At 60.7% G+C, this 25,899-nt stretch overlaps 2 protein-coding genes across 2 annotated transcripts; both read right to left on the bottom strand.

Annotated features, from left to right (window-relative positions):
• Nucleotides 1-901: 901 nt before the first annotated feature.
• On the bottom strand, nucleotides 902-7,926 carry ANGPT4 (angiopoietin 4; the record flags this gene model as incomplete). Its single annotated transcript, XM_080627770.1, has 9 exons — nucleotides 902-1,062; nucleotides 1,152-1,282; nucleotides 1,921-2,087; nucleotides 2,179-2,280; nucleotides 2,715-2,830; nucleotides 3,042-3,274; nucleotides 3,609-3,730; nucleotides 3,893-4,039; nucleotides 7,600-7,926. The coding sequence occupies 9 exons, from the start codon at nucleotides 7,924-7,926 to the stop codon at nucleotides 902-904; spliced, it is 1,506 nt and encodes a 501-aa protein (XP_080483896.1).
• Nucleotides 7,927-10,249: 2,323 nt separating this feature from the next.
• RSPO4 (R-spondin 4) lies at nucleotides 10,250-16,641 on the bottom strand (the record flags this gene model as incomplete). The annotated part of the gene is made up of 5 exons (XM_080627745.1): nucleotides 16,480-16,641; nucleotides 13,613-13,801; nucleotides 13,260-13,403; nucleotides 12,980-13,165; nucleotides 10,250-10,323 (listed from the first exon to the last, which is right to left on the bottom strand). Exons 1-5 carry the CDS (start codon nucleotides 16,556-16,558, stop codon nucleotides 10,250-10,252), a joined length of 672 nt encoding a protein of 223 aa, XP_080483871.1. The 5' UTR covers nucleotides 16,559-16,641.
• Between the last annotated feature and the right edge of the window lie 9,258 nt (nucleotides 16,642-25,899).

Raw genomic sequence — 25,899 nt, 5'->3', positions numbered from 1 at the left:
GCAGTGGGGCACTTGGGGGTGATGGTGCTGCAAGGAGCCACAATTGGCTTGGGGGGGAAATCTAGTGGCAATGGGGCTGAAGGGGACGAGGACAACAGGGGGACAGGGACTGGGTGTCACCGAGCCCTGTCCTCCTGCGTGCTCACCCATGCACTGAGCTGCACAGGCCTTAGGGTCCCCTGAGGTTGCCTGGGGTCCCTCTGTCCTGCCCTGTTGCTGAATAGGAGGAAGGGTCCTTGCAGGCTCTCCCCCCGTGCGCCCTCCACACACTTGGAAAATAAATATCTCTTAGTACAAAAATAAAAGTGGCTCCAGCCCAACCTGCGCCAGCTCCTGGGGCCGCTCCTGGGGCCCTGGTGCTGCTGTACGGAGACCGGGCTGCTCCGTACCCCGCTGCTCCGGCTGCTCCCCAAGGTGCCCTCAGCCTGGTTTTGCCATCTCAAAGCATCCGCAGTGATGGGGTCTCACTTCCTGCATCCCCATCTCCTCGCATCCCTGCCCCAGCTCAGACCCCCCATGCAACCTCCCCAGGACCCTTCCCATCCCCTACCCACTGCACAGCCCCATCCCCACCCGCAACCCCTCAAACCCATCCCGGAGCTCTGCCAGCCCCTGCCAACACAAGCCTCCATCATGAGGATCCCCATCCCCTCCAGCTCCCCTGATCCCGTGGGGAAAATGAAACAGCGGGAGCTTTGCAATGCCCAAAGACAGGAAAGGCAAAGCCCTGGCGTGCCTTGGAGCCTGGCTGTGTGTGCAGAGGGTCCTGGTGGGCCTTGGACCCCCATCCTGGGGCAAAAACTGGAGTCCCAGCAGAAGGATGGGAAGAGAAGCGAGGTGGGATCTGGTGATTCCCCATGAACCATCCCTTGTCCCGGTGCCCCTGCCCTGGGCTGAGACGCTAGAAGCCGGCAGGTCGGATGAGCATGCGGGTGCCCTTCAGGGAGTAGCTGGGCCCCTGGAAGTGGTGCCAGCGGATGCCATTGAGCTTGCGGATGTTGTGCCGCGCTGGGTAGTAGATGCCGTTCAGGTTGGAGAGCCCACAAGCATCGAACCACCAGCCTGTGAGGAGGGAGCAGGCGGGAGGGTGGCATCCCATGGGGAGCACCCATGGGCGTTCTGCATTGGGTCCCCCCCCAGCCTCTGCTCACCTCCTGACAGCATCTGGGCACACTTGCAGAGGCAGTTGTCGTTGTCGGCGTCGCGGGTGCTGAAGCGGGTGCCCTGCAGTGCCAACCCGCTCTGCTGCCCCGCCGTGCCGCTGTAGTCCTGCAGTGACAGCCTGCAGCATGGGTGGGCATGGACCATCAGTGCTGGACATTGTCGGGGCCACAGAGCCCTTCAATCATGATCCGGGGGGTTGAGGGATGTGGGATGCCACCAACAGAGGCACAGAGGGATGCAGGCAGAGATTCTGCACCTCCAGCTTGGCCTTGAGCTGATGGTTTGGGGTCGCTGAGGGTGGGGGTCATGCTATGCTTGGGATTGGGACCACAGACTGATTTGTGTTGGAAGGGACCTTAAAGCTCCTCCAGCTCCAACCCCTGCCACGGGCAGGGACACCTTCCACTGGAGCAGCTTGCTCCAAGCCCCTGTGTCCAACCTGGCCTTGAACACTGCCAGCGATGGGGCAGCCACAGCTTCTCTGGGCACCCTGTGCCAGCGCCTCAGCACCCTCACAGGGAAGAGCTTCTGCCTCAGAGCTCAGCTCAACCTAACAGGAGCCTGGGGAGAGCAGAAGAAGCAGCAGAGCAGAACCCCCAGCAGCGGGGGATGAGTTCTGCCGAGCCATTACCCCCCCCCCGGACACCCCAGTGAAGCCCTGTGGGATCCTGCACCCTCAGGGCACCGCAGCCACCTCGCCCATGGCCACTGCGGGGCAGCAGGGGACAGGCAGGGCTGGAGGTGCCTCTCTCCTACCTGTACAGCTGCCTCTCGCTCCCCAGCTGGAATTTCCCGTAGTGGGCATAGACCTGGCCGCCCTCCCAGTCCCGCAGCTCCACTCGCAGGGCGTAGGGACCCTGGCTCGTCAGGAGGTGGACGGGCTCGTTACCCAGCCAGTACTCGCCTGCGGCATCCCCGAACCCCTGCGGGAGCAGTGGGGCAGGTGAGTGAGGGGTGCCCCCGTGTCCCCAGGTTGTCCCCAGGGTGTTCCCCACTCCCCAGGCAGGCACAGACCTGTTTGTACTCCCTCCAGCTCCTCTGGAAGCTGAGGCTGCCGTTGGCCCGGAGCTGGATGACGGTCCAGCCGCCGTGGTCTGTCTCCATGTCGCAGTATGCCTGCAGCGGGGAGAGCCGGGATGGGCTGCGGAGCGGGCAGCACCAGCCATGGGGGCTGCATGGGTGCTGTACAGGTGCTGTATGGATGCTGCAGCTTGCTGAGGGGTCTGTGCAAGCCCTGCCTTCACTCAGCAGCTCCTCCCTTCACCCTCTCTGCAGCCTCAGCCCTTCCAGCCAGATGGGGTTGGGATCATAGAACCATAGAATGGTTTGGGTGGGAAGAGACCTTAAAGATCATCCAGTTCCAACTCTCTGCCACAGGCAAGGATGCCTTCCACTAGAGCAGCTTGCTCCAAGCCACATCCAACGTGGCCTTGAACACTGCCAGGGATGGGGCAGCCACAGCCGGGCAATCTGGATACCAGCACTGGTCTGGGGTTAGCGTGCACTGGGGTTGGCAGCACTCTGGGGACCCCTTGCTGGGCCACACTCACCTTTTTGGGCTCGGTGAGGTTGCCGATGTGGAGGGTGTAGACACCGCTGGCACGGATGCCGGCCCGGTGAACCTCGGCACAGTCCTGGAATTGCTGCTCCTGCCCCGGCACTGTGGCTGCAGCAGAGGCCCAGTGAGACAGTGGGACCCCGGCTGGTCCCACAGCCCTGCCTGGCCCTGCTGCTCTCCCCTCGCCCTTTGGTGCTGTTGTGACCATGGGTTATTTGTCCTTCTTCTGCCCCATCTCCCCAGGGCTGTGCCGGGAAGGTGGGGAGCTCTCCCACTGCCTGCACCCTGCCTGCACCCTGCCTGCATGGCCCCATCTCACCTCTGCCCTGGGAGACGAGGCGCACCAAGCTCTGCACAGACTCGAGGAGCTGGAGCTGCTGGCGCTGCAGCAGGCTGGTGTTGGCACTGGCGGCCAGCAGCGACTTCTCCAGCTCCTCGATGGTGCCGCTCTGCCTGCTCACCAACCGCTGCAGCTTCTCCTTCTCTGAGTGGGCCCCCGCCAGCTCCTCCTGGTGCTTGGTCTCCATCTCCAGCACCCGCACCTCCAGGATGCTGGAAGGGGGAGGCAGCAGCGATGGGGAGGCTGTGAACACAGTGGCTGTGCAGCCCCAGCCCCAGCTGTGGTACCCTGGCCCATCAGTGGGGACCCAGAGCTGTCCTATCCCCTGCAGCACCCACAAAATCATACCCCACTTGGCACCTCTGGGATATGCTTAGCAAAGGGAAACCAATGCCCAAAGGTCTGTGCAGGGGCTGTGTGACCCCACCATGGACCCCTGCCAGCCCCTGAGCAAGTTTAACCCCCCCCCAAAGTGCAGCCCTGCTCCTAGGATGGGAGACACCCACTGGGGTCTGGGGGCTTGGGGATTCCCACCCAAGGCCCTACTTGTTCCTGTTCTGCAGCTTGTGGATCTCATTGGTCTGCAGCAGGAGCTGCTTCTCCAGCTTGGTGGTGGACAGCGAGGTCTCCTGCAGCTGCATCTCAATGCGCGACGTCTGGTTCAGCACCTACCCCAGGAGCATCCCTGTGAGCACCCACGGCCACACCAAGCCCCTGGTGTCACCGGTGCATTAAACCATGCCCCACCTCGGGGTGCTTTAGCAGCAGAGGCCCTGTGCTCCTTGCCACGGCCCCGAGGGCTGTGGGGACCAGGGGGGCAGGGGTGGTACCTGGGCCTCCACGTCGGTGAGCTTGCGGCTCTGCGCGGCGCTCTGGTTGAGGAGGCTGCTGCTGATCTCCAGCATGGTGGCGGTTTGGTTCTGCACCGCTGTCTGTGCCACCTCCGGCTTCATGCCCGTCTGGATGTAGCTCTCCAGCTGCGGAGGGGAGCAGGTATGGGGTGGGAAGTTCCCTGGCCAAGCCCCGGGCACATCCCATCTCCAGGCTCTTTGGAGCTTATCAGAGTGAGCTGTGCTGCTGCGGGGGAGCCCCTTTGGGCATCAGATTCCTTGGACCTGGCACAGGGTTGTGTGTGCCCAGTCTGCTGGCAAGCTGGGGCAGCTTGGAAGAGTGTGTCCAGCATCAGCATCAGCTGCCAGCCCCTGGACACCACATTCCCATAGCCGGGAATGTGGAGGTTGGGGCCCACCAGTGGCTGGGGAAGGGGGGTGTCCATCACCCGGTGCTGCCCCGCCACAGGGAAGAGCTCGGGGCTGGGAAGAAGCCGCTGTGGACACAGCTGAGCTCTCGCTTCCTCTTTCCCAGCCCGCGGGGAGCTGCTTTTCCCAAAGGCCTTTTCTATTCCTGGCAGCCCCTCCATGAGGTTCCCATTTGGCTGCGGGGGACACAAGGGGCTTCGGCAGGGGCCGCAGGGAGCGGAAGGGGCTGAGCTGCCCACGCTGGGAACACAGCCCCACACCAGGGAGCAGCCCCGGGACCCTGCATCCCAGCCCCGCATCCCAGCCCTGCATCCCGGTGCAGCTCATGGGAGCATGGGCCCAGCGGCACTGGCAGGGGGGGATGCTGCTGCCGGGATGCTTGGCACAGGAGTGGGGCCGGCAGCGGGCCAGGGCGCAGGGCTCTGCTCTTGCACTTGTTTGCTCATGATGAAATCGCAGTGAGGCCCCATTCCCTGCTTCCCAGGCCCAGGGAACAGCAGAAACATCACTCCATGGCGAGCACCCATAGCGGGCAGGAGGGTCCCAGCGCTGGGCATCCCATCCAGCACCGCCTGCCCCCCGATCCTGGGGATCTTCCCTTGGAGGAGCACGCTCATGAGGAGGAAGCGGGGAAAGGTCGGAGAGCCACGTCTGGAAAACATTTCCCGAGCGGAGTGATTGCTGGAGAGTTTCCCTTTAACCACGTCGTTAATCTTGTTGCTTCACAGGCTCGGGGAGGCCTTTCCTCCCCCCCATTCGCTTGGCTGCTTTTTTTCCCCTATTAAATAAACAGATCTCGGAGCTCCGGGGCAGAACATACCCGTGGAAAAGGTCAGGCTGGCACGGGGAGGGCTGAGACGGACGCGGAGTCCCTGCTCCTGGCCCCAGCATCAGCCTGGGAGCAGCAGGGGCTGGAGAGGGGCGCAGTGATCCTGACCATGGGTGGCACTGGGGACCCAAGTGGGGCCTGTGCAGAGCACAGGGAACGGGGATTGTCACCTCTTCAGCCCATGGGTACTGAGGTGAGCAGGGTCCCACCAACCTCATCCCTCCCCAAGGAGGGGAGAGGTGCTGTTGGTCACCCCAAAAGCTGCCCTGCAGCAGGAGGGACCCCAGCACCCTGCTGTCCCAGTGCTGGGGACCTAATGCCCAGGGCTGGATGGTTCTGTGCTGCTGCCTTCTTGCAGCCACAACCCTCCCCTGTTCCCATCTGCACCGGTATTTCCAAGCATCCCACAAGCACTGGTTGGGGGATCCAGAGGTGAGAGGAGCCCCCCATCTGTGCCTGTACCTCACCAGGGGGACCCCGTCCTGCCCTGAGGCCCCCCAGGCCTGGTGGCACCATCAAATGTTTGTGTCTGAACTAAAATGGATTCTTCCTGAGTCGGGAGCAGCCGATGGGACAGGGAGAAGCCACATGTCCTCGTGTGCTGGGTGCTGGCCATGCCCCTGTCCCTCCCCACCACGGGGAGCTGCACGTGGGGAGCATGGACCAACACCCCAGTGCTGTGTATGGGGCTCCTGGGGGTGACTGAGGGGCCTTGGGAGCCCAGCAGCCCCCAGCACCCAGCGAGGCTCCCCGGGCCAGGGTAGAGCAGACGGGAATGCGACGTTCACAATCCGTCCCCAAACCCGATACCTCCTTCGAGCCCTGGGTTGTTTGTTCAGGCCTGGAGCCCGACCAAAACAAGCTTCCCTGGGCAGCTCGGGTGGATTGGGAATGCCGGGGAGCAACAGCAAAACATCACTGTGGGCTGCCTCCGAAAGGAGGGGCGCGTGCTGTGGGGTGCGGTGGGATAATGGGGTGGGATGAGCTGGGATAATGGGATGGGGTACCACTGCCCAGTGCCCCACTGCCTCGTGCTCCTTGGGGCTGCAGTGAGGGGCATCGCTGCCCACAGCTGCCCAGATGTGCAGCCCCACATCTCTCTTGGTTACGTGCACTTGTGGTGGGACTCACGGCCCCTGCCTTGCTTGGACATGTCTAAAGGTTGTGCTCACCCCAAGAAAAGCTCAGAGCTGGCTTGGGCACCAAGGGCAGGGAGGCCAAGGAGCAGGTTCCCTAAGGCAGGGACCCCAGGGCACACGTACCCCAGGCTGTGCATGCACAGGAGACCCAGCAGGTCCTGCAGTGATGGAGACTCACTGCCACCGGCCGGGTGGTGACAGGCTGTGTCGATCCCTCTCTGACATCCCGGGATGGCTTCCATGGATCAGCATTCTCCAGCCTTTGAGGAATTTGTCATCTAGGGTGGATGAGGGAACAGCCCTGCGTGTCCCTGCTGCCCCACAGCCAGGAGAGGCTCCTGGGCCACCCCTTGGACCCCACTTTGTGCATTCAGCCCAGCCCAAGGGCTGCTGCCTGGCATCATCCAGGAAATCAGGGTGCAAAGGCACCCAGGTCCCACTGCATCCACCACCAGGACAAGGATGTGGCCATGCTGGCGATGCCATTGGGCTGGAGGGGCAGCGATGGCCAGGACGAGCCGCGTGCCCTCTTATCAGGACAAGCACCCAGAGTGCTGCTGCTGTGTCCCGCGGGATGAGCCACCGGGAGCTATTCCTGGGTCTGACGCAGGCGCCCGCAGATGGGGCTCCATCGCACTTGAGCTCTCCGGAAGGAAACGCCGCTTCCTGCTTCCAGTCATGGGGATGGGGAGAGCCGGGGTGGGGGCATCCCCATGAGCACCCCACTGCCCCCCACCCTGCAGCCACCGACGTGTCACAGGGCCACAGGGAGCCATGGGCCCCACTCAAAGTCTTACCAAGCGTCAGGAGCTTTTGCAAAGCCCATAAGTGGGAACATGATGGAGCTGGAGGGGTTTTGGTGGCTCCTGCCCTTAGGTCCCTCACTCTGCTGCCTGCCAACAGCCTTCCCAAGAGCTTTCCAGCATCCTGACCCAGAACAGGGAGTGCTGAGCTCAACCGTCCCTGCTCCATTGTGGTGGGACCATGATGAGCCATGGCAGGGGTGGTAGCGGGATACAGGCAAGACCCGGTGAGCTGCAGCACCCAGGAGCTGCAGCACTCACAACACCCACAGCACCAGCAGCATCCACATCACCCACAGCATCTGCAGCACCCATAGCACCCGCAGCACCCATCCCCTCCAGGGAGTCCCCACCTGGTACAAACAGGCTGTAGATCTGCAGGGCAGATGCTGACCTGGCACAAGACCCCCACGCATCTCTGCTTCCAGCAGCCTGGACCAGGCAGCCGGTACGAGGATGCTGCACCCATGGGCGCTGCAGGCAGACCCCCCGCGTCCCCTCACCCACCTTCAGCAGCCACTGGGTGCTGTTCTCCAGGACGCTCTCGAGGTGCCGCAGGCGCTGGGCCGCGCGGTGGCCGCCGTGCGCGGTGCCGGCCGGCGAGTCCCGCTGCAGGAGCGCGTTGGCCGGGCCGGGGGCAGCGGCGGCGGCAGCGGCCGCGCAGGGCGCGGGGTCGGCCTCGGGCAGCACGAAGGTATAGCTGCAGTGCCCGTGCTGCACCCGGTGGTAGCGACGGCGGCTGCCCCCGTCCAGCGCCCGGCGCTGCGCTCCGGCCCGGCACAGCACGGTCATGGCACAGGTCAGCGTCAGGAGGCCGAGGCTCAGCACTCGCATGGTGCTGCTTGGTACCGGGTGGGTGCGGGATGCTCTGGCCGGGGATGCCGGGGGCTGTTGCCGGGGTGGGTCAGCGGACGCTCGCCGCCGAGCCGAAGCGCTGCAGTTTTGGCATTTCCTCCCTCGGAGCCGGCTCCCGGCTTTTATCGGCGGGGGGAGAGGGGGAAAAACCAAACCCGGAATGAAAACAAGGGAAAAAAACCCTGTTTGAAAACAATTCTGTGCCTTTTTGCTCCCCTCCGAGCCCACGGCGCGCAGATCAAGTTTCACACGTGATCGCTGCATGCCTCTCACACACACACACGCACACGCACGCAGCCCCCGTTCCCCCTCCCGGCCGTTCTCTGCACAGCTCATTGCACCTCCCAGCACCGGTACCAACCCTTCAGCCCCGGCACAGTGTGAGCCCTCCTCCCCGAGCAGAACCCGGTGGGTCCCAGCACCCCCGGGGCACCCCCATCCCGGCAGCAGAGCTCCCTCCCTGCATCCCAGCTATTTATAACATGGGATGGAGCCAGGCCTCGATTTGGCCGCGGGATGAGCCCGTGGGGACCAGGATGGGGGCTGAGTCCCAGGCGGAGCTTGGCAGGACCCGGCCAAACCCTGCACAGGGCTTGGGGTGCCCAGAACTCAGATTTGGGGTCCACTGGGGATCCCCCCCAGTGCAACTTGCAGCCTATGTGCTGGTACAGATCAATGCTGGGTCCCCCAGGAGGGGACGATGACAGAGTGGGGATGCCTGAGCACCTCAGGAGGGCGCAGTTTTCTCCCAGCATGGAGGCAGACGGGTATCCCAACACACCAGGCTGCTCACACAGCCATGGAGCTGGAGAATGGACCCTGGTCACTGCAGGATGGCCGGGAATGCTGTGAGCCCAGTGAGTGGGATGCTCCAGGCCCCTCCATGGGAAATGTGGGAGCTGCCGCGGAGCCAGTGGCTGCAGTTGTGCCTTCACAGTAACCGGATTACACGGCTGAACCCAGCCATGGCTGTGAGACCTAATACTCCCATTTCATTAACAACCGGCTGGATGAGCCCCTCAGTGCTTCCCAATGGCAGAGCTGAGCCCGGGACACCTGCAGGGAGCATCCCAGGTGAGGTGCTTCCCGCCGGCTCCAGCACCAAATGATGCTGGGGAAGCTTTAAATAACGGCGTTAAAAGTCTTTGCTCAGACTCCCCCCAGTGCCTGGTGGCCAGGGCAGGGTCCTGGCGGCTCATCCCCTGGGAATGGCTTCTCCTGGGAATGAGGACTCCAGGGAGGCAGCGCCGTGCCGGAGGATTTGTGCGTTTATTGGGCATGAAGCGAACAGCTCCGGGGCTGGCTCGATGCTGACACCCAGCGCTCTCATCCTGAAGGGTCTGTGCAGCCCCTGCAGCCCCCATACGCCAGTGCCAGACCTCGGGATAGGGGCTCAGACCCCGGCACACCCCCAAATGCAGCCGTGCCTGTGGCTGGGGCAGCGACATGAGCAAACACCCGTTGAAGGCACTGATAGAGCCCTTAAGGACATTCAGCTGCGAGGTCTGTAGGTGATGTGAGCATGGCTCAGCACCCCTGCTGATGGCTGGGATGGGGGCTGCTCCCAGGGCATCCACTGGGCAATGCTGGAGGCAGCACCATTCCCTGCTTCAGTCGCTGCAGTGGCATCTTGTGTGCCCCTGTCCTGGATTGAGCGTGGTTATGGCCATCCCAAATTCCTGTGCCCACATCCAGCTGGGGAGAGAAGCTCTTCCAGCCCTTCTGTAAGCCTGAGGATGGCAGGATATGGTCCATGGTTGTGCTGGGGGGAATGCTGAGTACTGGACTGGTCTCCAGAGGGGTCCCATCCTTGGCGTCCCATTGTCCTCTGTGCCACTAGCTGAGAATGGGGGGACTTATAGGACACCAGAGCACCCCAGTGCAATCAGGACCCCGTGGGAACAGAGCATCTCCCAGCCCTGAGGGATGATACCCAGGCAGACACCATCTCCATCAGCAGGGTCCAAACCCATCCCAGCCGTCTGGAGCAAGGGAAGGGACAGCGCAGGCTGGGGGAGAGGGAAAACCAGCAAAATGAAGGAGCCACCCCCCTCCCCAAGCCCCAGGGCATTGCTTTGGACACTGCAAATTAGATTTTCTGAAAAGGAAATGTTTTACAGGCCATAAATTGTGTCAAAAGAAAAGGGGAGAGGAGGGAGGGGGGGAAAATGTTGTGCAATTGTGTTGTGGATGGAAAACTGGGGTGATGCAGCTGGGGCAGCGCGGTGGGAGCCCTGGCCAGGGGCTCCAAGAGCTCCCACCCCGCTCCCACCATGCTGCCCCAGCTCCAGTGCTGGAGCCGCTAAGTACCCGCCTCTGGTTCTGTCTTCGGCTTCTTCTGCTTCTTCTTGCCTTTATTTTTCGGTTCGGTTTTCTCTGGAACAGGAAAGAGGAGGAGAAAAGGAGGGATTGCTCGTCAGGACCCGGCCCGAGCCCCATCCATGGGGTGCAAACCCTGCATCCTCCCTCTGGTGTGAGACAGGACCCGCTTCCCAATCTGGGGGACCCCAAAGCCCTCTTCAGGTCACCGAACAGCAGCATGTGGGGGTCTGAGTGTTGTCAGCATGGACAGAGGGACACCAATGCATTGTCCCCCAGCTTCCATGGCCAGATCCTAAATTCTGGGAGATGCTCAGCCAACGTAGGGGCATGCCTGAGATACCCCAGCTTCTCTCTGAGCAAGGACTGGGGATACTGGAGCACAACTATGGCTGTATCAGTAGCCACAGCCATGCCTGGCTCTCCCTGGGGATGCCATCCCTGTGTGGATGCTCCTTGACCAGGCACAAGTGGAGCTTGGCTGCATCCTGCTGTCAGCCTGCAGGGACTCAGCACCAGTGGTCCCCAGATCTTGCACACCCCAAGAGGCTCCCCAAAGCACTGGTTGAGGTGTTGGTGCTGAGACACCAAAGCAAACAAGGATGCAGGAGAAGATCTGCTGTGCCATGGGTTCCAATGGGAAGGGGAACCCCTCCTTGGGAGCAGAATGGCTGCCCCAAAAACTGGGAAGCTTCACTTCTTCTTCTACCTATGCACTCTCCTGACTTAAAGGTAGGCAATGAGAGGGGTCTGGTGCCCCTCTCCCCATACATCCCCTGTGTGAAGGGCACGGGGTCGGTGCTGCGTGCGCCAGCACCACTGTGGCCGGTCCTTTCTGAGGGCTCCGTCTCCTCTTCCTGCCCGTCTCTGTTTTCCAGCTCTGATCTCCCAGGCAGCTGCCACCCACCGAGGCGAGGGCACAGCACGAACGCCGAGCGCGGCAGACACAGGACAGATTTACAGCGGCGCGAGGGGTTTGTGCCTCGGCCAAGCGCGGATGCTTCCCCCTTCCAGCTGCCTGCGGACGGCTTAGAAGTGGTGGCACAAATCTCTCATCACACGCTCGGGCCCCGTTGCCTTTCCCGGCTCGCCTGGGCTGGGGGTGTCTCGGCTGCATCCAGTGAACTCATTGTCCTGCTCCAGCATCTGGATCCCATAACCCAGCACTCGGCCAGGCGGGCAGGAGCCTGGGAGCGAGGGCCTGGGACACTGAGCAGCGGGGCTGGTGATGATGGGCACTGAGGGCTGCCCTCTCCTGCCTCCTGGCTGGGGCAGTGGGGCTGCTTGTGATGCACTGATGGGTTCCCCTCTGCCTCCAGAGCTAATCCCAGACAGCATCCTTGAGGAGCCCTGACTTTCCCTGAGCTCATCAGCTCAAGGATAAGAGGCCAAGCGCTTTTCCAGGGTGCTGTTGCCTTCTCAATCACCTCACAATCCAAGGTGCCTCTGGAGCACTGGAGTGGCTTTCCCTGCTTCCAGGATAAGGCTCGGGGCTGCAGGCACCCGGCACCCTGCTGCAGGGCACTGCGCTCCGGAACAGCCAGTCCTGGCACACCATGACCGCTGCATCAAACTGTCACCAGCTTGCTGAGTCCAGAGACGGAGCAGCCCAGCGGGGATGGGAATGTCCCCCAAATCGATGCCACCTGGCACCCCAAGGCTGTGAGCCAGGGCCCGGCTGGGGAAGGAAGTCGGCTCCTCTGTGCTGTCAGCAATAAAACCTTATTTACGATTGATAGCGCTGGGATGAAGCCGCTCTTCTGGCTCCACAGCCTCAGCCTCAGCACGCACATCCCGTCACTGTCCCCATTGCTCCATCCTCAGGCTGGTCCCTTCCTTGGGGCACCGCGGCGCTGCCACGCTGGCGGTGCCGGCCGGCACGTCCCACGGCACAGCGCGAGCCTGCGCCTTGGGCCCGCCAAGCCCCACAGCTCAGATCTGCTGCCAGGCCCGGCACATCCGTATCCCATTGCAATCCCCCCCTTCTGCCAGTTGTGAAGGGGAGATTTATTAGAACGGCTTCGGTCCAGCCAGTTGCATCCAAAAATGACATCAGCCGCCTCCTTGTTCCCAGCGCCAGCCGCGTGCCCGCACGGCCCCGGCAACCAGGGGTGGGACATGGGAGACGTGGTGGGAAGCCCTGAGCCAAGGAGCTCAGTGCCGAGGAGCCCCCAGGCCATGGATTTGGTGCTGCCACAGTGGGAGAAGGCACAGGAGCGGGAGCCAACATCGGGCTGGGTAATCCATGGAGAAGAGCCCTGTTCTGGGATGTCTCCCAGGTCTTTGGCCATCAGAAGCCCCCTAGGTGATGCCTTCGAGCTCTATGAGTGTTTCTGGGGCACAGTGGGTTTTGGAGGAACCTCCCCATCTGTTTTCAACCCTCCTTATTCACAACTGTGGTTTAGAAAGCTCTGGCCGTGCTTTCCCCTCCCTTGGCAGCCTCGTTCCACCACGGAGGCTCCCACTAGCGTCCATCCCAGCCCAGCAGTGGATGGAGACACCGGCCAGTGCCAGGAGCTGCCGGATGCGAGCAGCCAGCACAGCGCTGCCGCAGGGGTCCCTCAGCCACGAAGCCAGGACCAGCACCAGCACCGGTGCTGCTCAGCACATGTGCCTTTAACTCCAGTTCCAGCCACCGGCCGCAGGATGCCGGGGGTGACAGCGGGGCTGTGGGGCAGGCTGTGGGCCGGGCTGCCCGCGATGCGGTGCTCACCTCCTGGGCAGTGCTTCTTCATGCGGCACTTCCGCGTCTCCAGCAGCGCGGGGCAGGCGGCTCCTTCCTCCCGGGCGGCCCCCGACACCTCCCGCACCCGCGTCTCCACTCCCCACTTGCAGCCGCAGGTCCGGCTCTCGTGGGTGCAGGGGCTCCACTCGCTCCAGGGGCCAGGCTCGCACGTTTCTGCGGGGGACAGGGGCACAGAACGGGGACGGTGGCCACACAGCACCGGGCATCACCCCAGGGACCACGGGGATGGGGTGCGAGTGCTCCTTACCTTGGCACTCGCGGGTGCCGGGCTGCACCGCGGTGCTGGGGGGGCACTGCCGAAAGCACTGGCCCTTGTGCAGGTAGAACTTGTCCTTGCACTTCATGCAGAAGTCTTTGCTGAAGCAGCTCTCGCAGCTTGGAGACCTGCACTCTGTGAGGAGGAGGGATGCTCACCTGGGAGAGCCGGAAGCCGGCAGCCCTCGTACCCACCAGGAGCCCAGAGCCCTTTGGGAACCTGTGGGGTCTGGGATGGGAAAAGGGGAGGGGGCCCCATGGCCACCGGCTCTGTGTCAGCATCCATCACCCCTCCCATGGCACCGGGACCCGGCAGGGGGACGCTGGGAGGACCCTGGGACCTACTCGTGCATCTGTTGACCTCCAGTCCCCGCACGCCGAAGTAGCCGGGGGGGCAGGTGTGGACGCACATCCCGAACTGGCGGATGCCGTCCCTCCAGATGAGCAGGAAGAGCCGGTGGTGGCACGTGATGCAGCCGTTGTCCTCGGAGCACAGCACGCAGCCCGTGCAGTTCTCCAGCAGGCCGGCACTCGCTGCGGGGACACACGCGCATGGCATGGCCAAGGTGCCAGGGAGGGTCCCAGCCCCCTGCCATCCCCATGGGGGTGACAGCACTGGCCTGATTCCCTGCAAACACCTCCCCAAATCCCTGCTGTTTCCCTCTCTGCCAGCATGGGAATGCACAAATCCATCGCTTCCCTCTACTTGGGCATCACTCCCTCCAACACCCCAAGACCCAGGGCTGAGGGCTCACCCCATGCCCAGGCTGAGCCCTGTCCCTGCACCAGCCATCCCCAGCCTGTGGGAAGCATCCTAATGGAGCTAAACAACAGCTCTGTCAGTAGAAATATGCTCTGACCTGGATTAATTGGTTGATGCCTGTTAAGTGTCAGGGGACAAAGGGATTTTGGAAACACTCAAGAGGAGCCGAGATAAGGATCTGTCTGGTTGCTAAAGAGCCTCTGCCGCCTCCTTGGCTGCCTCTGCAGTGCTCCTGACCTGCGTGAGGGCAGCAGGCCCCACGGTGGGCTCCACTCCCAGTGAGGACGGGTGCTGCCCCCCCCAGTCTGCAGCCCTAGCAGGGCCCATGGAGATCCTGCCAACGGCTCCTCCTGGATCCCACTGCTGGAGAAATGCAGCCTGGGGAGATGCTCCCGGCACGGATCTGGGTTGCTACTGGGGGCTACCAGCACCAGGGCTCTTTTTGCACCTCCAGGCTGGCTGGGTATCTCGGTAAGGGGCCTGCAAGCTCCTGCTTGGCCGGCTGACATCTCTGCTGTGTTGGGAAGGGTTTGCTCTGCTCCAGCACCTTGGGGTCCTCTGGATGCCCCTGAGCAAAGGCTCCTGTTGTGCAGCAGTGAAAGGGCCATTGCCAGACTGCATCTGCCAGCACATCTGGAGCATGAAGATGGTTTGTTTGCACTTAGTAAAGGCCTAAGGAGGTGTCTGCCCTGGGCAGAGCAGAGCCTGAAGCCTGCAGCTGGGACAAGCAAGGGCTGATGCGAACCCCTGGGTCCAAGCTCTGGAAGGGACCTGCCCTGGATAACTCCAAGCCAAAGGAGCCAGACATGGGCTTCACCCCCGGGAGCGGTGCCCAGCACTGATCCTCTCTGACCCCAGGAGCTGACAGCAGCAGGAGCCCCATGACTGCACAGAAGTCGGTGGCAAGCAGAGGTGGGAGCTGAGAAAGCCAGGAAAGATGCTGGGAGCTGCCTCAATGTCCCTGGCACAAGTCTCCGGTGCAGTGCTGCCATGTATCTGTTCCTATATGGCTCATCCCTGTTCCCTCCCCGCAGCACAGAGGCCTGGACAGTGGCAGAGACCACGAGGCTTCGTTGGTGCCATGTCTGCTGGGAGCACGCTAACGAAGCACCTTGGATCCATTAAGTTGTTATGGTCTCCGTTTCATATTTACCAAACGCTGACAACATTTGTGTTCCTGGCTGCAGCCGGAGCGGCTTCCCTGGAGACTTCCCAGGGATTTACGAGCTTCTTTCCCTTCCCTCGCTCTTTCTGAGGACTTTTGCTTTGCCTCTCTCTTTCCAGCCCCCATGCAGGGCAGGGGAGGTGGGAGCCCTGCGAGGCTTTAGAAATAGCCCCGGGGTGTGCAGCTTGGGAAGGTTTGGCCACACAGATCCTGCTCCTTGGCACCATGAGCATCAGAGCTGCCGGCATGCCACGTGCCACTGTGTCGGGAGCGACACCAGGGAGCTGCTGGATGGCTCTGCCATATAATGGGATATGGCCCACACCAAAAACAGGACTGGGGAAATTAGGGATCCCCCTGCCCATCGGTGACTGCAGATCCAGTGTTCCAGATATCAGAGGGACATCACCCATCACTGCCCAGCCCCGCTGCCATGGGCTCTGTTGGCACTGGGAGACCCCGGGCACTGCACTGCCCAGACCAACCCTCCAGGGCAGCAGAGCTCATGGAGGCAGCTCCTGTTTGCAGTGGGGTAGTTGTGGAGTGCTGCAGCATCCCTCGGACCTGCCAGACCCTACAGACTGTGCCAGCCCTTCCGCATTGCTTATACCAGGAGATAGAACATGTGTTTGAGGTGCAGAGCCATGGCCAGACCCCTGGGTGCTGCCAGGACCTGAGTCTCCCATGCATCCCATAGCATGAGGCTGCTCAGCATCGAGCACTGCCCCGTGGCACCCTGAGCTCCTCTCAGTGCCAGTCAAGCATCAGCCACTGGCACTGGTGAGGAGATACGAGCCAGTGCCCAAAGGAAGATGCATGTGCCTTGGCACAGCCCTGGCACCAAGCAGCAGCTTAGCTGGTGCAGGGGGCAGGCAGTGCCTGCAGCGGCTCTCAGCATCCCCCCAGGAGAGTTTACTCCCAATGCTTTAAGCAGAGGAATACCAGAAAATCACCCAGTTCTGCTCTATCCCACTCGGGGCTTGCACAGGCAGCCCCTGTGCCAATTTCCCCTCTCCCTTGCCCGAGGGCAGGGCTGGCATTGCCGTGGGACAGGACTTTGCCTTCTCCACATGCCTCTGCACCAGCACCGTCCCATGCACCGGGAGGGGAAGCAGCCGGTGTCCAACGGGCCCCGAGGAGCTGGGTTGGGGAATACTGGTTCCCGGCTCCTTCCAGCTTCACACCTCCGGCACTGGCAGAGGAGGTCACTGTCCCCATTGTGCCCACGTCCCTGAGCCACCCGCGGTACCTGAGCGGGACGATCCAGCCGCGCACACACCGTACCTTGCTTCTTCCATCGGTTCTGCGTGAGCATTTCCATGGAGCTGATGAATAACAGCAACATGAATATTATCCACTGCATCTGGGCAGGAGGTGGTTCGGGCAGGGAAGGAATCAAAGCATCCAAGCGGCTGCGGGCTCGTCGCCTCCCGCCGGAGCCAGCCGAGGGGCACTGGGAAGGTGGGAGCACAACGGCTCCGAGCTCACTCCATCCCACCGCGGGGCTGCCGCGCTTTAAGGGAGCTGGAGCCGGATGGGCAGGGGCTCATGGTGGTGGGACAGCGCCGGCTGCTCCGGGGAGCTCTGCCTTTATACCCGCTGCCAGCCCCCCCTTCTCTATAATAACACTAAGACCCCCCCCTCCAGCAGCGGTAGAGCAGCCTGCGGACAAACCGGCTGCAGAGCCCGCGGCCGGGACCCGTCCCGCTGCCCCGCCGCGCTCCGACTGTGCCGCTGCCATCCCCGCGCCGGGGCCACGCCGGACCCCTGTGATTTGGGGGGGGCGGAGCCAGGCGATGACGCTGCCTGAAACACCCCCCCCCCTCCCGGCTGCTGAGCCTGGCCAGGAGCCGCGGTGGGGTCCGACCCCTCCGGCTCTGGATCTGCTCTTTGCTGTCCCAGGGCTGCAGCTGACTCTGATTTATCCGAGGGCCGCGGAACTCACTTCCCTCTCAGCTGCTGGAGATGAGCTGAGTGGAGCTGAGCCAAACTGAGCCATTCTCAGCCCCCCTCATCCTTGCCCCCTTCAGTGCTCCCCAAAACGCCCCCCCACGAGCTCTCAGTTTGCCCAGGGGTTGCAGGACAGGAGGGGAAGGGGCCTGTCTGCAGCACCTTGGTCACCAGGTGAGCCCTGAGTGCCCTTCCTGGCAGCTCCATGTGCTCATCGCACCATGCTGGCATGTGCCAGCCTCACCGGCTGTGTGGTACAGGGAAATGAGAGGAGCAAGGATTGGATCCCATATTTTGGGGTAGCCCCAGTGTTCCTTGAGCTGGGCTCAGGTGGCTCTGCCATTATGCTGCACCCCGTGGAGATGGTTTGGGTTTGGACCTTGGTCCTGATGGTTTCCAGTCAATCAACAGAGAGTTTCTGCTTCATTCATGCAGGATGCACTGATTTCACTGGGATTTGCTCTCTACCCCCATGAATTTCTCCCTTCATCTCCCCCTTCTCCCTCAGACTTCCTGAACATCTCCGTGCACTGTTCCCATCCAGCACCACCACGTTTCATTCCCAAGGAGTTAACGATTCAGACAACAAAGGAGCCATTTCACCCCCTTTGGCCTGGCCATAGGAAACCAGCAGCACTAATGGTTGGGATCACTTTAGGTTTGTTTTTTCTAACGCCATTAAATTGAAATACTCCAAATAAATGCCAAAGAAATTGAAAAAATACCCATAAAATGCAGGTTTCCAGCAGCTGGCTCAGCCTTACTTTCCATAAACAACCAAGCTCTCAACACAGCATTCCCATCATGGATCTGCATGGGCTGGGGGGATCTGTGGGCATGGGCATGGCGCTGCCACCCAGCACAGGAGCTGGCAAGAATATGGATATGGGAATGGCATTGGAGCTACTTGAGTATGGGCTGCAACAGTGCTTGTGGATGACTGGTTCTCCAGGAGCTGCTTGGGAATTGTCATTGTCAGACGTGGAAGGGAAATGCTGTGCAAAGGAAGTGCCTTGGTGCTGGCTGCTGCTGTGGGCTTGTGGATGCTGGAGCAGCCTCTAATTAGGTGTCTCTCATTAGAGATGGCTCCCCGGGGACAGCACGTGGCAGTCTGCTCATACTCATCACTGGGTTTGCCAAGATCCTGGATCCCTGCTGCTGGGTGCCGGGTGTCCCGGAGGGAGCAGGGAAATCCTCTCCTTCGGCTCTCTATGACTGCTGCTCTGAAGACTGCAATGGGAAGGGAGGATGTGCTGTCCGCTGTGAGTAATCCAGCATGGATCCCCTCTGTTGTGCCAGGAGGTGGTTTGGGGAGCCCGGATTGATGCTGCCGGGGTGGCAACCCCAGTGACTCAGGGTGACACTGGGGAGCAGCTGCGCTCCCTCACGCAGCCCCACTGCCAGCGCATAGGGAATGAAATGTTCCTCCTCTGCCTTCCAAAGCACCAGGAAGCAAGTGTCCAGGAAGATCATTTGGAAAGTTTGTTTGACACTTGAGCACGCTTTCATCTCTGGAGAAATCCTGGTGATCGTCCAAGGCAGCACTGCCTGCTTCCCAGCACGGCCAGCGCCCTGAGCACCACCCCAGGGGCTGCTCTGGGGATAACAGGGGCTCCGGGTGGGACAGCATGGTCCTGGCAGGGCCACAGGTTAGTCAGGAATACTGGCACGGGGATGCTGGGAGAGGGATGCAAGCATGGGGATGCTGGCACAGGGATGCTGGTGCAGGAATAGAGGCACCAGGAATGCTGGCACAGGGATGCTGGCACTAGGGATGCTGGCACGGGGATGCAGGCACCAAGGGATGCTGGCACAGGGATGCAGGCACAAGGATGCTCCTGCCCAAGGTAACAAAGTGAAAATGAAATGGTTGGAGGTGGTTGGCAGCAGGGGGAAGGAGGCAGCAAGGGGCAGCGAGATGGATGGAGCCCCTGGATGAAGGCAGGGTTATATCCCCACTTGCAATAAGCTTCCCATAGGCTGGGAGGGATATCTCCTCTGGAGCAGGGGCCCTCGTGCATCCAAGGGGATGAATGTGGGTTTGGTCAGGGAGGGTTTGAGCTGATGGTAGTGGATAAGGAAGAAAAATATTTGGCATTCCGCTCCCATCATAACAGGGCCAGATGCTTGGACGGTGGCAGGCACTTCCCACAGGAATGGAGAGCCACAGCCGCTCCCTGCGCCGCAGAGGCCCTTTCCCCTGTGCTTATGAAATGCTGGCTCCACCTAACACAGCATCGTGGTGCTTGCTGGCATCCCTGGTCATGGTGGCACTGACCAGACCTCCGCTCGGGGCAGGCACAGCCTGGAACCCAGCGGATGTGCATGGAAACCTGCTGGGAAAGGCTGAACTGCAGATTTACTGCCCATGTGGGAGCCAGGTGTGGTTGGGCGCTCCAGGAACAACTGGCCTGGGACAACAAAGCAAGGGAGGAGAGCTCCAGTGATGCTGGTGCCACAGGGAGAAGCAGCTCCTGCCTGGCCAGAGCTGGTGGGAGCAGATGGGCTCTGTGTTGCCAGAGGCAGCTCCATCCTTGGTGACAGGATGCTAATGCCTCTCCCCAGCAGGAAGGATGGTGTAGAGATGGCTAAAAGAGGGGAGATTGAGATGAGCTCTTAGGCAGAAGCTCTTCACTATGAGGGTGCTGAGGCGCTGGCACAGGGTGCCCAGAGAAGCTGTGGCTGCCCCATCCCTGGCAGTGTTCAAGGCCAGGTAGGACACAGGGGCTTGGAGCAAGCTTCTCTAGTGGAAGGTGTCCCTGCCCGTGGCAGGGGTTGAAGCTGGATCAGCTTTAAGGTCCCTTCCACTCAAACCAGGCTGCGATTCTAGGATTCTATGACACCAGACATCGCACACTCATGGCACACTTGTTCTCCTCCTGCCTTCAGCCAGTCCTGGGCCTGCTGATCCCGATGCTCTCAGGCGGATGTGGCACCCCAGGAGCTTTAAGTCCTGCCTTACGCTTTAAGATGTGCCTTAAACTAACCCTCCATCCCTCAGGAGCACCGTTGCTCCCACTCCCCTCCCACAGCTCCTCTGGCTCGGCTCCGGCTTGGCCGCTGGTGCAGCCGCGCAGCCTCCGAGCGCTCCGGCTGCCAGAACAGAAGCAAAGCCCAAAGACAGATTTGGTGTTGAGCGGCGTTTGAGGCCGAAAGGCAGCGGGAGGAGGAGCTGGAGCCTGGAGCAGGAAGGGGAGGCGAGCGGTGAGGTTCGGTGTCGAAACTGAGCTCCCGGCGCATGCCAGCGGCGCGGATTTCCAGTGTTTATTTTATCTCTTTCGTTGAGCCCCTTTTGAGGCCGAATATATTAAAATGGTTGGACTTTATATAATGGGAATAATTGAAACAATATTCCTGCTTCCCGGCTGCGGTTTGGTTCCAGCCGAGGGTGTCCGGGCCTCCTCGAGGTGCTGGGGCTGCCGCCTGTTCGCTGGTTATTGTTGACACATGTCAGAGCCGTTTCCGTACAGCTGCCAGAGCGGGAAGAGCACGGCGGTGGCTGTGCGGGGCAGGATCCGTGCCCAGCAGCATCGCTGTGATGGGACCAGGTTATGGCTGAGCCGGGGGTACTTGGGCAGCGCTGGAAGGAAGATGGGAGATGAGGGTGGTGGGGTGAGGCCTGGGAGGAGAGAGGATGCGCTCACTGGTTGTGTGATCCCTCGTGCCTTAGTGTTCACTGGAGAAGGTGGAAGAAGAACATGGACATGAAGGGTGAGGGTTGTTGGAGCTCTATTCAATTCCTCCCCAGCAATGGGAAAGGTCATTGCAGAAAGACCCCCAACCTCAGCGTCCTCACAGGCCAAGCTCACACCAAACACTTGTCCTTGCAGCCAGCATCCATCTGCATCCCACATGGGACACTGGAGCTGCCACCTCTGGATGGATGAATGAGAGCAAACACAATGGTGACATGTCCCCAACGTTGAGCCGGGCCATAAATCACCTTCCTGCCCTGCAGCACCACAGCGTTTGAGGGGGGAGCTGATGGGAGGTGAAATTAAAAGCAAAAGGATGGGGAGGTTTTCGGGGAACTGGGACATGCGTGAAATCCCTGTGGAAATCTCTTCCCACCATCGAAGCAATTCCCCTCAGCTCCGTGCGGGCTCCAAGAGAGTTTCTCCAGGAAAAGGCAGGGATGTGGGCTGCACCGCGCAGGGTCAGGAGCCTGGGGCTTGGGGCAGGGGGACCAGGCTTCCAGATGGCTGGAAACATGGAATTGCAGAGGGTTTCACTGCCAGGGAGCCGGGAATCCCCAGTGGAGCTCCGAGACCCAGGCTGTGCCACTCTCCTGGCAAAGCCTGAGCATCGGCAACATTGGAGCCCTCTCTTCTCTGCTAGGCAGAGCCATCCACTGCCTCCAGCTTTCCTAGCACTGGGAATCATGTGTTTGTTGCTGGAAGGGAGCAAGGCAGTGGTATTTTAGTAGCTGGCCCTCTCCTATTTTCCTAAGAATCATCCATGCCAAATTCCAATTGAATTTCTTTTAATATTTGCGCTATTTGAGGAAAGCATTGGGAAAGACAGCTGGAAGCGTGGCTCAGATGGACGATCCTGGCTCCACGTGAGGCAGTACTCAGAAATCCCGTCCTGTTTCAAATAACTTGAATGTGACTGCATGGTTCCCTCTCACACATCATTCCCCAGGAGGGCAGAGCCCTCTGACTCCAGCGCATGACTCTCACCGGCTGGAATTCAGCAGAACAAAGGCTTTGGGCAGGATCCTGGTCCTGGATGGGGACATTCCCCCCTGGCAGCCGCAGAGCCTTCGTGGCTCCGGTACCCATGGCCCTGCATGTGTCTGGCTGCAGCCGTGGCTCCCGGTGCATGTGCCACTGGTGAGGGTGCCTTGAGTGCTGCCAGGGATGGGGCAGCCACAGCTTCTCTGGGCACCCTGTGCCAGTGTCTCAGCACCCTCACAGGGAAGAGCTTCTGCCTTAGATCTTGGTGGTCTCCACCATGGTTCCTACTGAAATCAGACCCTCAACAGCAAATGCAACCCCCATGGACCTGCTGCAGCAGGATGTGATCTGTACCATGACCAAAGCTGATGGCTCCTCTGCCCCTGCTCACCCTGGCCAAAGCTGCAGGGCTGTGCTCATGCTTTGGACAGCAAGGCTGAAGGAAACGGTGTGTCCTAAGGGCTGCCTCTGAACTAGTCCTTTGATGGACCCTCCTGCATGGGCACAGGGATGGGAAACAGCTGAGTGAATGCCCCCAGGCACAGAAGTGCATCCTGCCCCATCCACAGGAACCACGGCTTTGGGTCTCCCATGGGCACACAGGTCCCTCCTCACCCTCCCAACCTCATGCTCCATCCTCACCCTATTGCCAGCTCCTGGTCCCCGTATCCACCAGGCATTGCCCCACTTCCCTTCCCTCCGCCCAGCCCGGGGACATGGCACTGCCAGGGCCGGTGTGGACCATGGTGACCAGCCCGGCAGTGGCTGCCATCGCCCCAGGGCTGGCGCCTCTGTGTGTCCTGGTGACTTTAAAGGCCTCTCCCAGAATTAATAAGAGGAGGGACCCAAACATTAATATTGCTGAAGTGAAAATAAAGTGATAATTGCATGGAGCTGGCAGCCAGGGAAATCATCACCACCGCTCGCTGCTGACGTCCAGGAACGTCAGAAATCACCCTCAGTGTGGGAGAACACCATGAAAAAGAATAAGAAGGGAAGAGCAGGAATTGGCAAGGGTAGACCTCTGTATTAACTGAACCCCAGGGCTCAGGAGCTGTCCTGTGATGATGCACGGAGCCCATCCCAGCCTGTGTTTGCCATTAGAAGTGTTAAACCAACACACAGGGGATGTGGTGCCCACAGGTTGCTTCCTCCATTGCAGGCAAAGCCATGGAGAAAAATGTTCCCCTCTTCTTTTGCTGTTTTTTTCAGTGTTTTATATCCTGTTTATGCCACTGACAAATTGAATTTTCAGGAGCTGGAACAAGGACAGTCTGAGCTCTTTAAAATGCTGTCGGGTTGCGGGCAGCTCCCCTCTTGAAGTACACAGAGAGGTTCAGCTTTGCCATCACCACCAAACCACAGCAGCAGGAGGAAGAAGAGGTCAGGGTGGGCAAATGGAGCAGAAGCACTGCCAGGGATGGTGCCAGTGGGACCAAAGCTACCCCGAGCCTCACATCAGCCCCAGAGCATCCCTGCTGCTACAGCTGAAGGACGGATGCAGGGCACAGTCCCCGGCCGGCCGCCTGTGCCCACAGCCGGGCATGGAGCCGCTGCGGCAACCTCTGGCTTCTGGAAAGAATTTTTCCATGAATTTGAGCAAATTTGAGCAAAAAAAATAGATTAAATGAAGGAAATTGATCAAAAAAGTGACGGAAAAATGTATGCTGTGCTGTGGAAGCAGCAGAAGTTCATTTCCAGATCTCCCCGGCTGCACGCACCCTGGTGCTCTCTCCTCCCCACAGCATCTGGGGTATTCACAGCTCCTCACCCGAGGAGACAGCTCGGTCCCAGCAGGGAGGGACACTGACACGGTGCCTTCAGCTCAACTGCTCCGTCCAGCCCTGCTCTTCCAGGGCCACCATCATGGTGGTGAAGCTCCAGCACCATCCTGCAGGCAGAGGGTCCCTCCTGCCATGCCCCAGCCTTGGCCATCCCAGCAACCTTGAGTTCCAACTCAACCGACTGGACATGGCTGCAACCACAAAGAGGATTTGATCTGACTTTTGCTTTTGCATATTTCTTCCCTTAAAAACAAACAAAGAGAACTCACATTTCCCGTCCATGTGAGTGGCATTTGCAGGGACAGCGACGCTGGGGGTTCTGCGGCCTGGAGAAGCCAAAGGGGTGACAAAGAGGGTACCTGGCAGAGGTGACCCGGCCAAGGAGACTGAGCCCTTGCAAAGGCTGCAGCTCCCTAAGCCAGGAGCTGGGAAGGGGCGGGATGGCATGGCAGGACCAGGGCTCAATCCAGGGTCTGGATGCCTCAGCAAAGAGGTTGCGGCTTTTAGCCAAGGCTTCAGGAAGGAATTTCAGAAAGCTCTTGCTTTGGCCTCTCCTTTCCTGAGCTGATCAAGAGCTGGGCTCTGCTCCGTGATCTGCTCCCTTCCTTGGGCCAAGCTCTCCAGTGGGGTCAGAGGAGCAGAGCTGAGCTGAACTGAACTGAGCTGAACCGAGCTCCACTGGGGCTGCAGAGAGGGTCTGCATGGGCAGAGGGATGTGGTGGGCAGAGGGATCACCAGATCAGGACTTGCATCCCTTTATCCACACATACCGACCACTCTGCACCTCTGCATTCCCACCTCCCTGCATCTCTGCATTCCCACCACCTTGCATCTCTGTATTCCCACATCCCTGCATCCCAACACCTTAGCATCCTCATATCCCCGCTTCCCTGCATCCCTACATCTCTGCCTCCCTTCAGACCTGGAAGGCTATGCTATTCCTGGCTTATCCAAACACCCTCTGCTGTTCTTCCCAGCTGGATGATGCTGCTGGTTCCCTGGTAGCATCTCACTGCACTGGATAACTTCCCTGTGTGCAGCTCTGGCATCTCCTTGCTCTCTCAGTTACGCATTCACTGAATCCTTCCTTTTCCTTGTTATTAATGGACAAATCCTGTCGCACAATTCCCTTCCACATCAGTCGCCTGTTGGCTCCCATCGATCTGGAGGAGCCCAGCAGCTCCCATCCTCTGCTGTGCTGTGCCAAGAGGCATCAACCAACCTCGGCTGCCGATCCCTGTGCTGGGACAGAACGGCTGCGTCACGGCCCCTTCCCCAGAGACCCGTGCATAAGGAAGGGGAGTCCTTGTCCCCAGTCCCTCGAGCCCTGGGATGCTGCTGCCCTGGTTTGAGTTTCCTGCAGCCTCCAGCTCCATCCCTGCTGCTGCCAAGCACCCGGAGCCCCTTGGGAACACTGGGGGGTCCTGCAGTTGCCCTGAAACCTTCATCCAGCTCTCATCCAGACCTTCACCAGACATTGGCACAGCCCCAGCACCCTGCAGCGGGGAAGCCACATCAGAGAGAGCCGGGAGGCAGCGTACGAGAGGTCCCGTGATGGTGGTGCCATGAGCATGGGTACGGCAACCCCTGAGGAGCGGTGGCAGGAAGCCGGCTCCATCCCGATCCTCATCCCCGTCCCTGGAGCGGAGCCCTCGGGCAGGGGCAGCTGCCGGGTGGAGCAGAGCAGCAGTGTCCGTGCACGGCCGGTTCCCCATTTGCAGCAGCCTGAGACAATGGTGATGACAGTGGTAGGAACAGAGATGAAAAATGTGTCTGCGATTTCAATGGGCTGGAAACACCCAGCGCAGGGCACAGAGGGAGCCGCCCGGCCCCGCACTGCAGTGACACCCAGCAGCCCGGCACGGAAAGGGGTCCCTAATGCTTCCAAGACGTGGAACCGTTCGGGGGCAGCACGGCTGTCTGCAGCAGCTTCACCTCAGGGATAACTGGGAAGTTTATCCCGTTAGAAACGGCTCGCAGGGGAGGGATGCTCCTGAGAGCACGTCCTTGGGCTTTCACATCTGCACCAAACAATTGCTCTGGGTTGCAAACACAGGCAGGGGGTTGGTGGAGCTCCACAGCCTCGTGCAAGGGATCTCTGCCCCGCTCCATCACTGGGAGCAATGGAAAGAGAAAAGCTGGGCCTCGCATCCGCTGGGGCAGTCCTGAGCTGGTGACAGGTCCTGCTTTGGCACCGGCTTTGGCACCAGTTCCTGGTGTGCAGCAGGACCAGGATGGAGCTGGAGGGGATGATCTGCGCCAGACCATGGCTGGCGCCTGCTATACCAGAG

The sequence above is a fragment of the Psittacula echo genome, assembly GCF_963264785.1.
Source record: "Psittacula echo genome assembly, chromosome: 12".
NCBI classification, from domain to species: Eukaryota; Metazoa; Chordata; class Aves; order Psittaciformes; family Psittacidae; genus Psittacula; species Psittacula echo.
The sequence above is the reverse complement of the archived record's forward strand: the minus strand, read 5'-3'. Positions and strand labels throughout refer to the sequence as shown.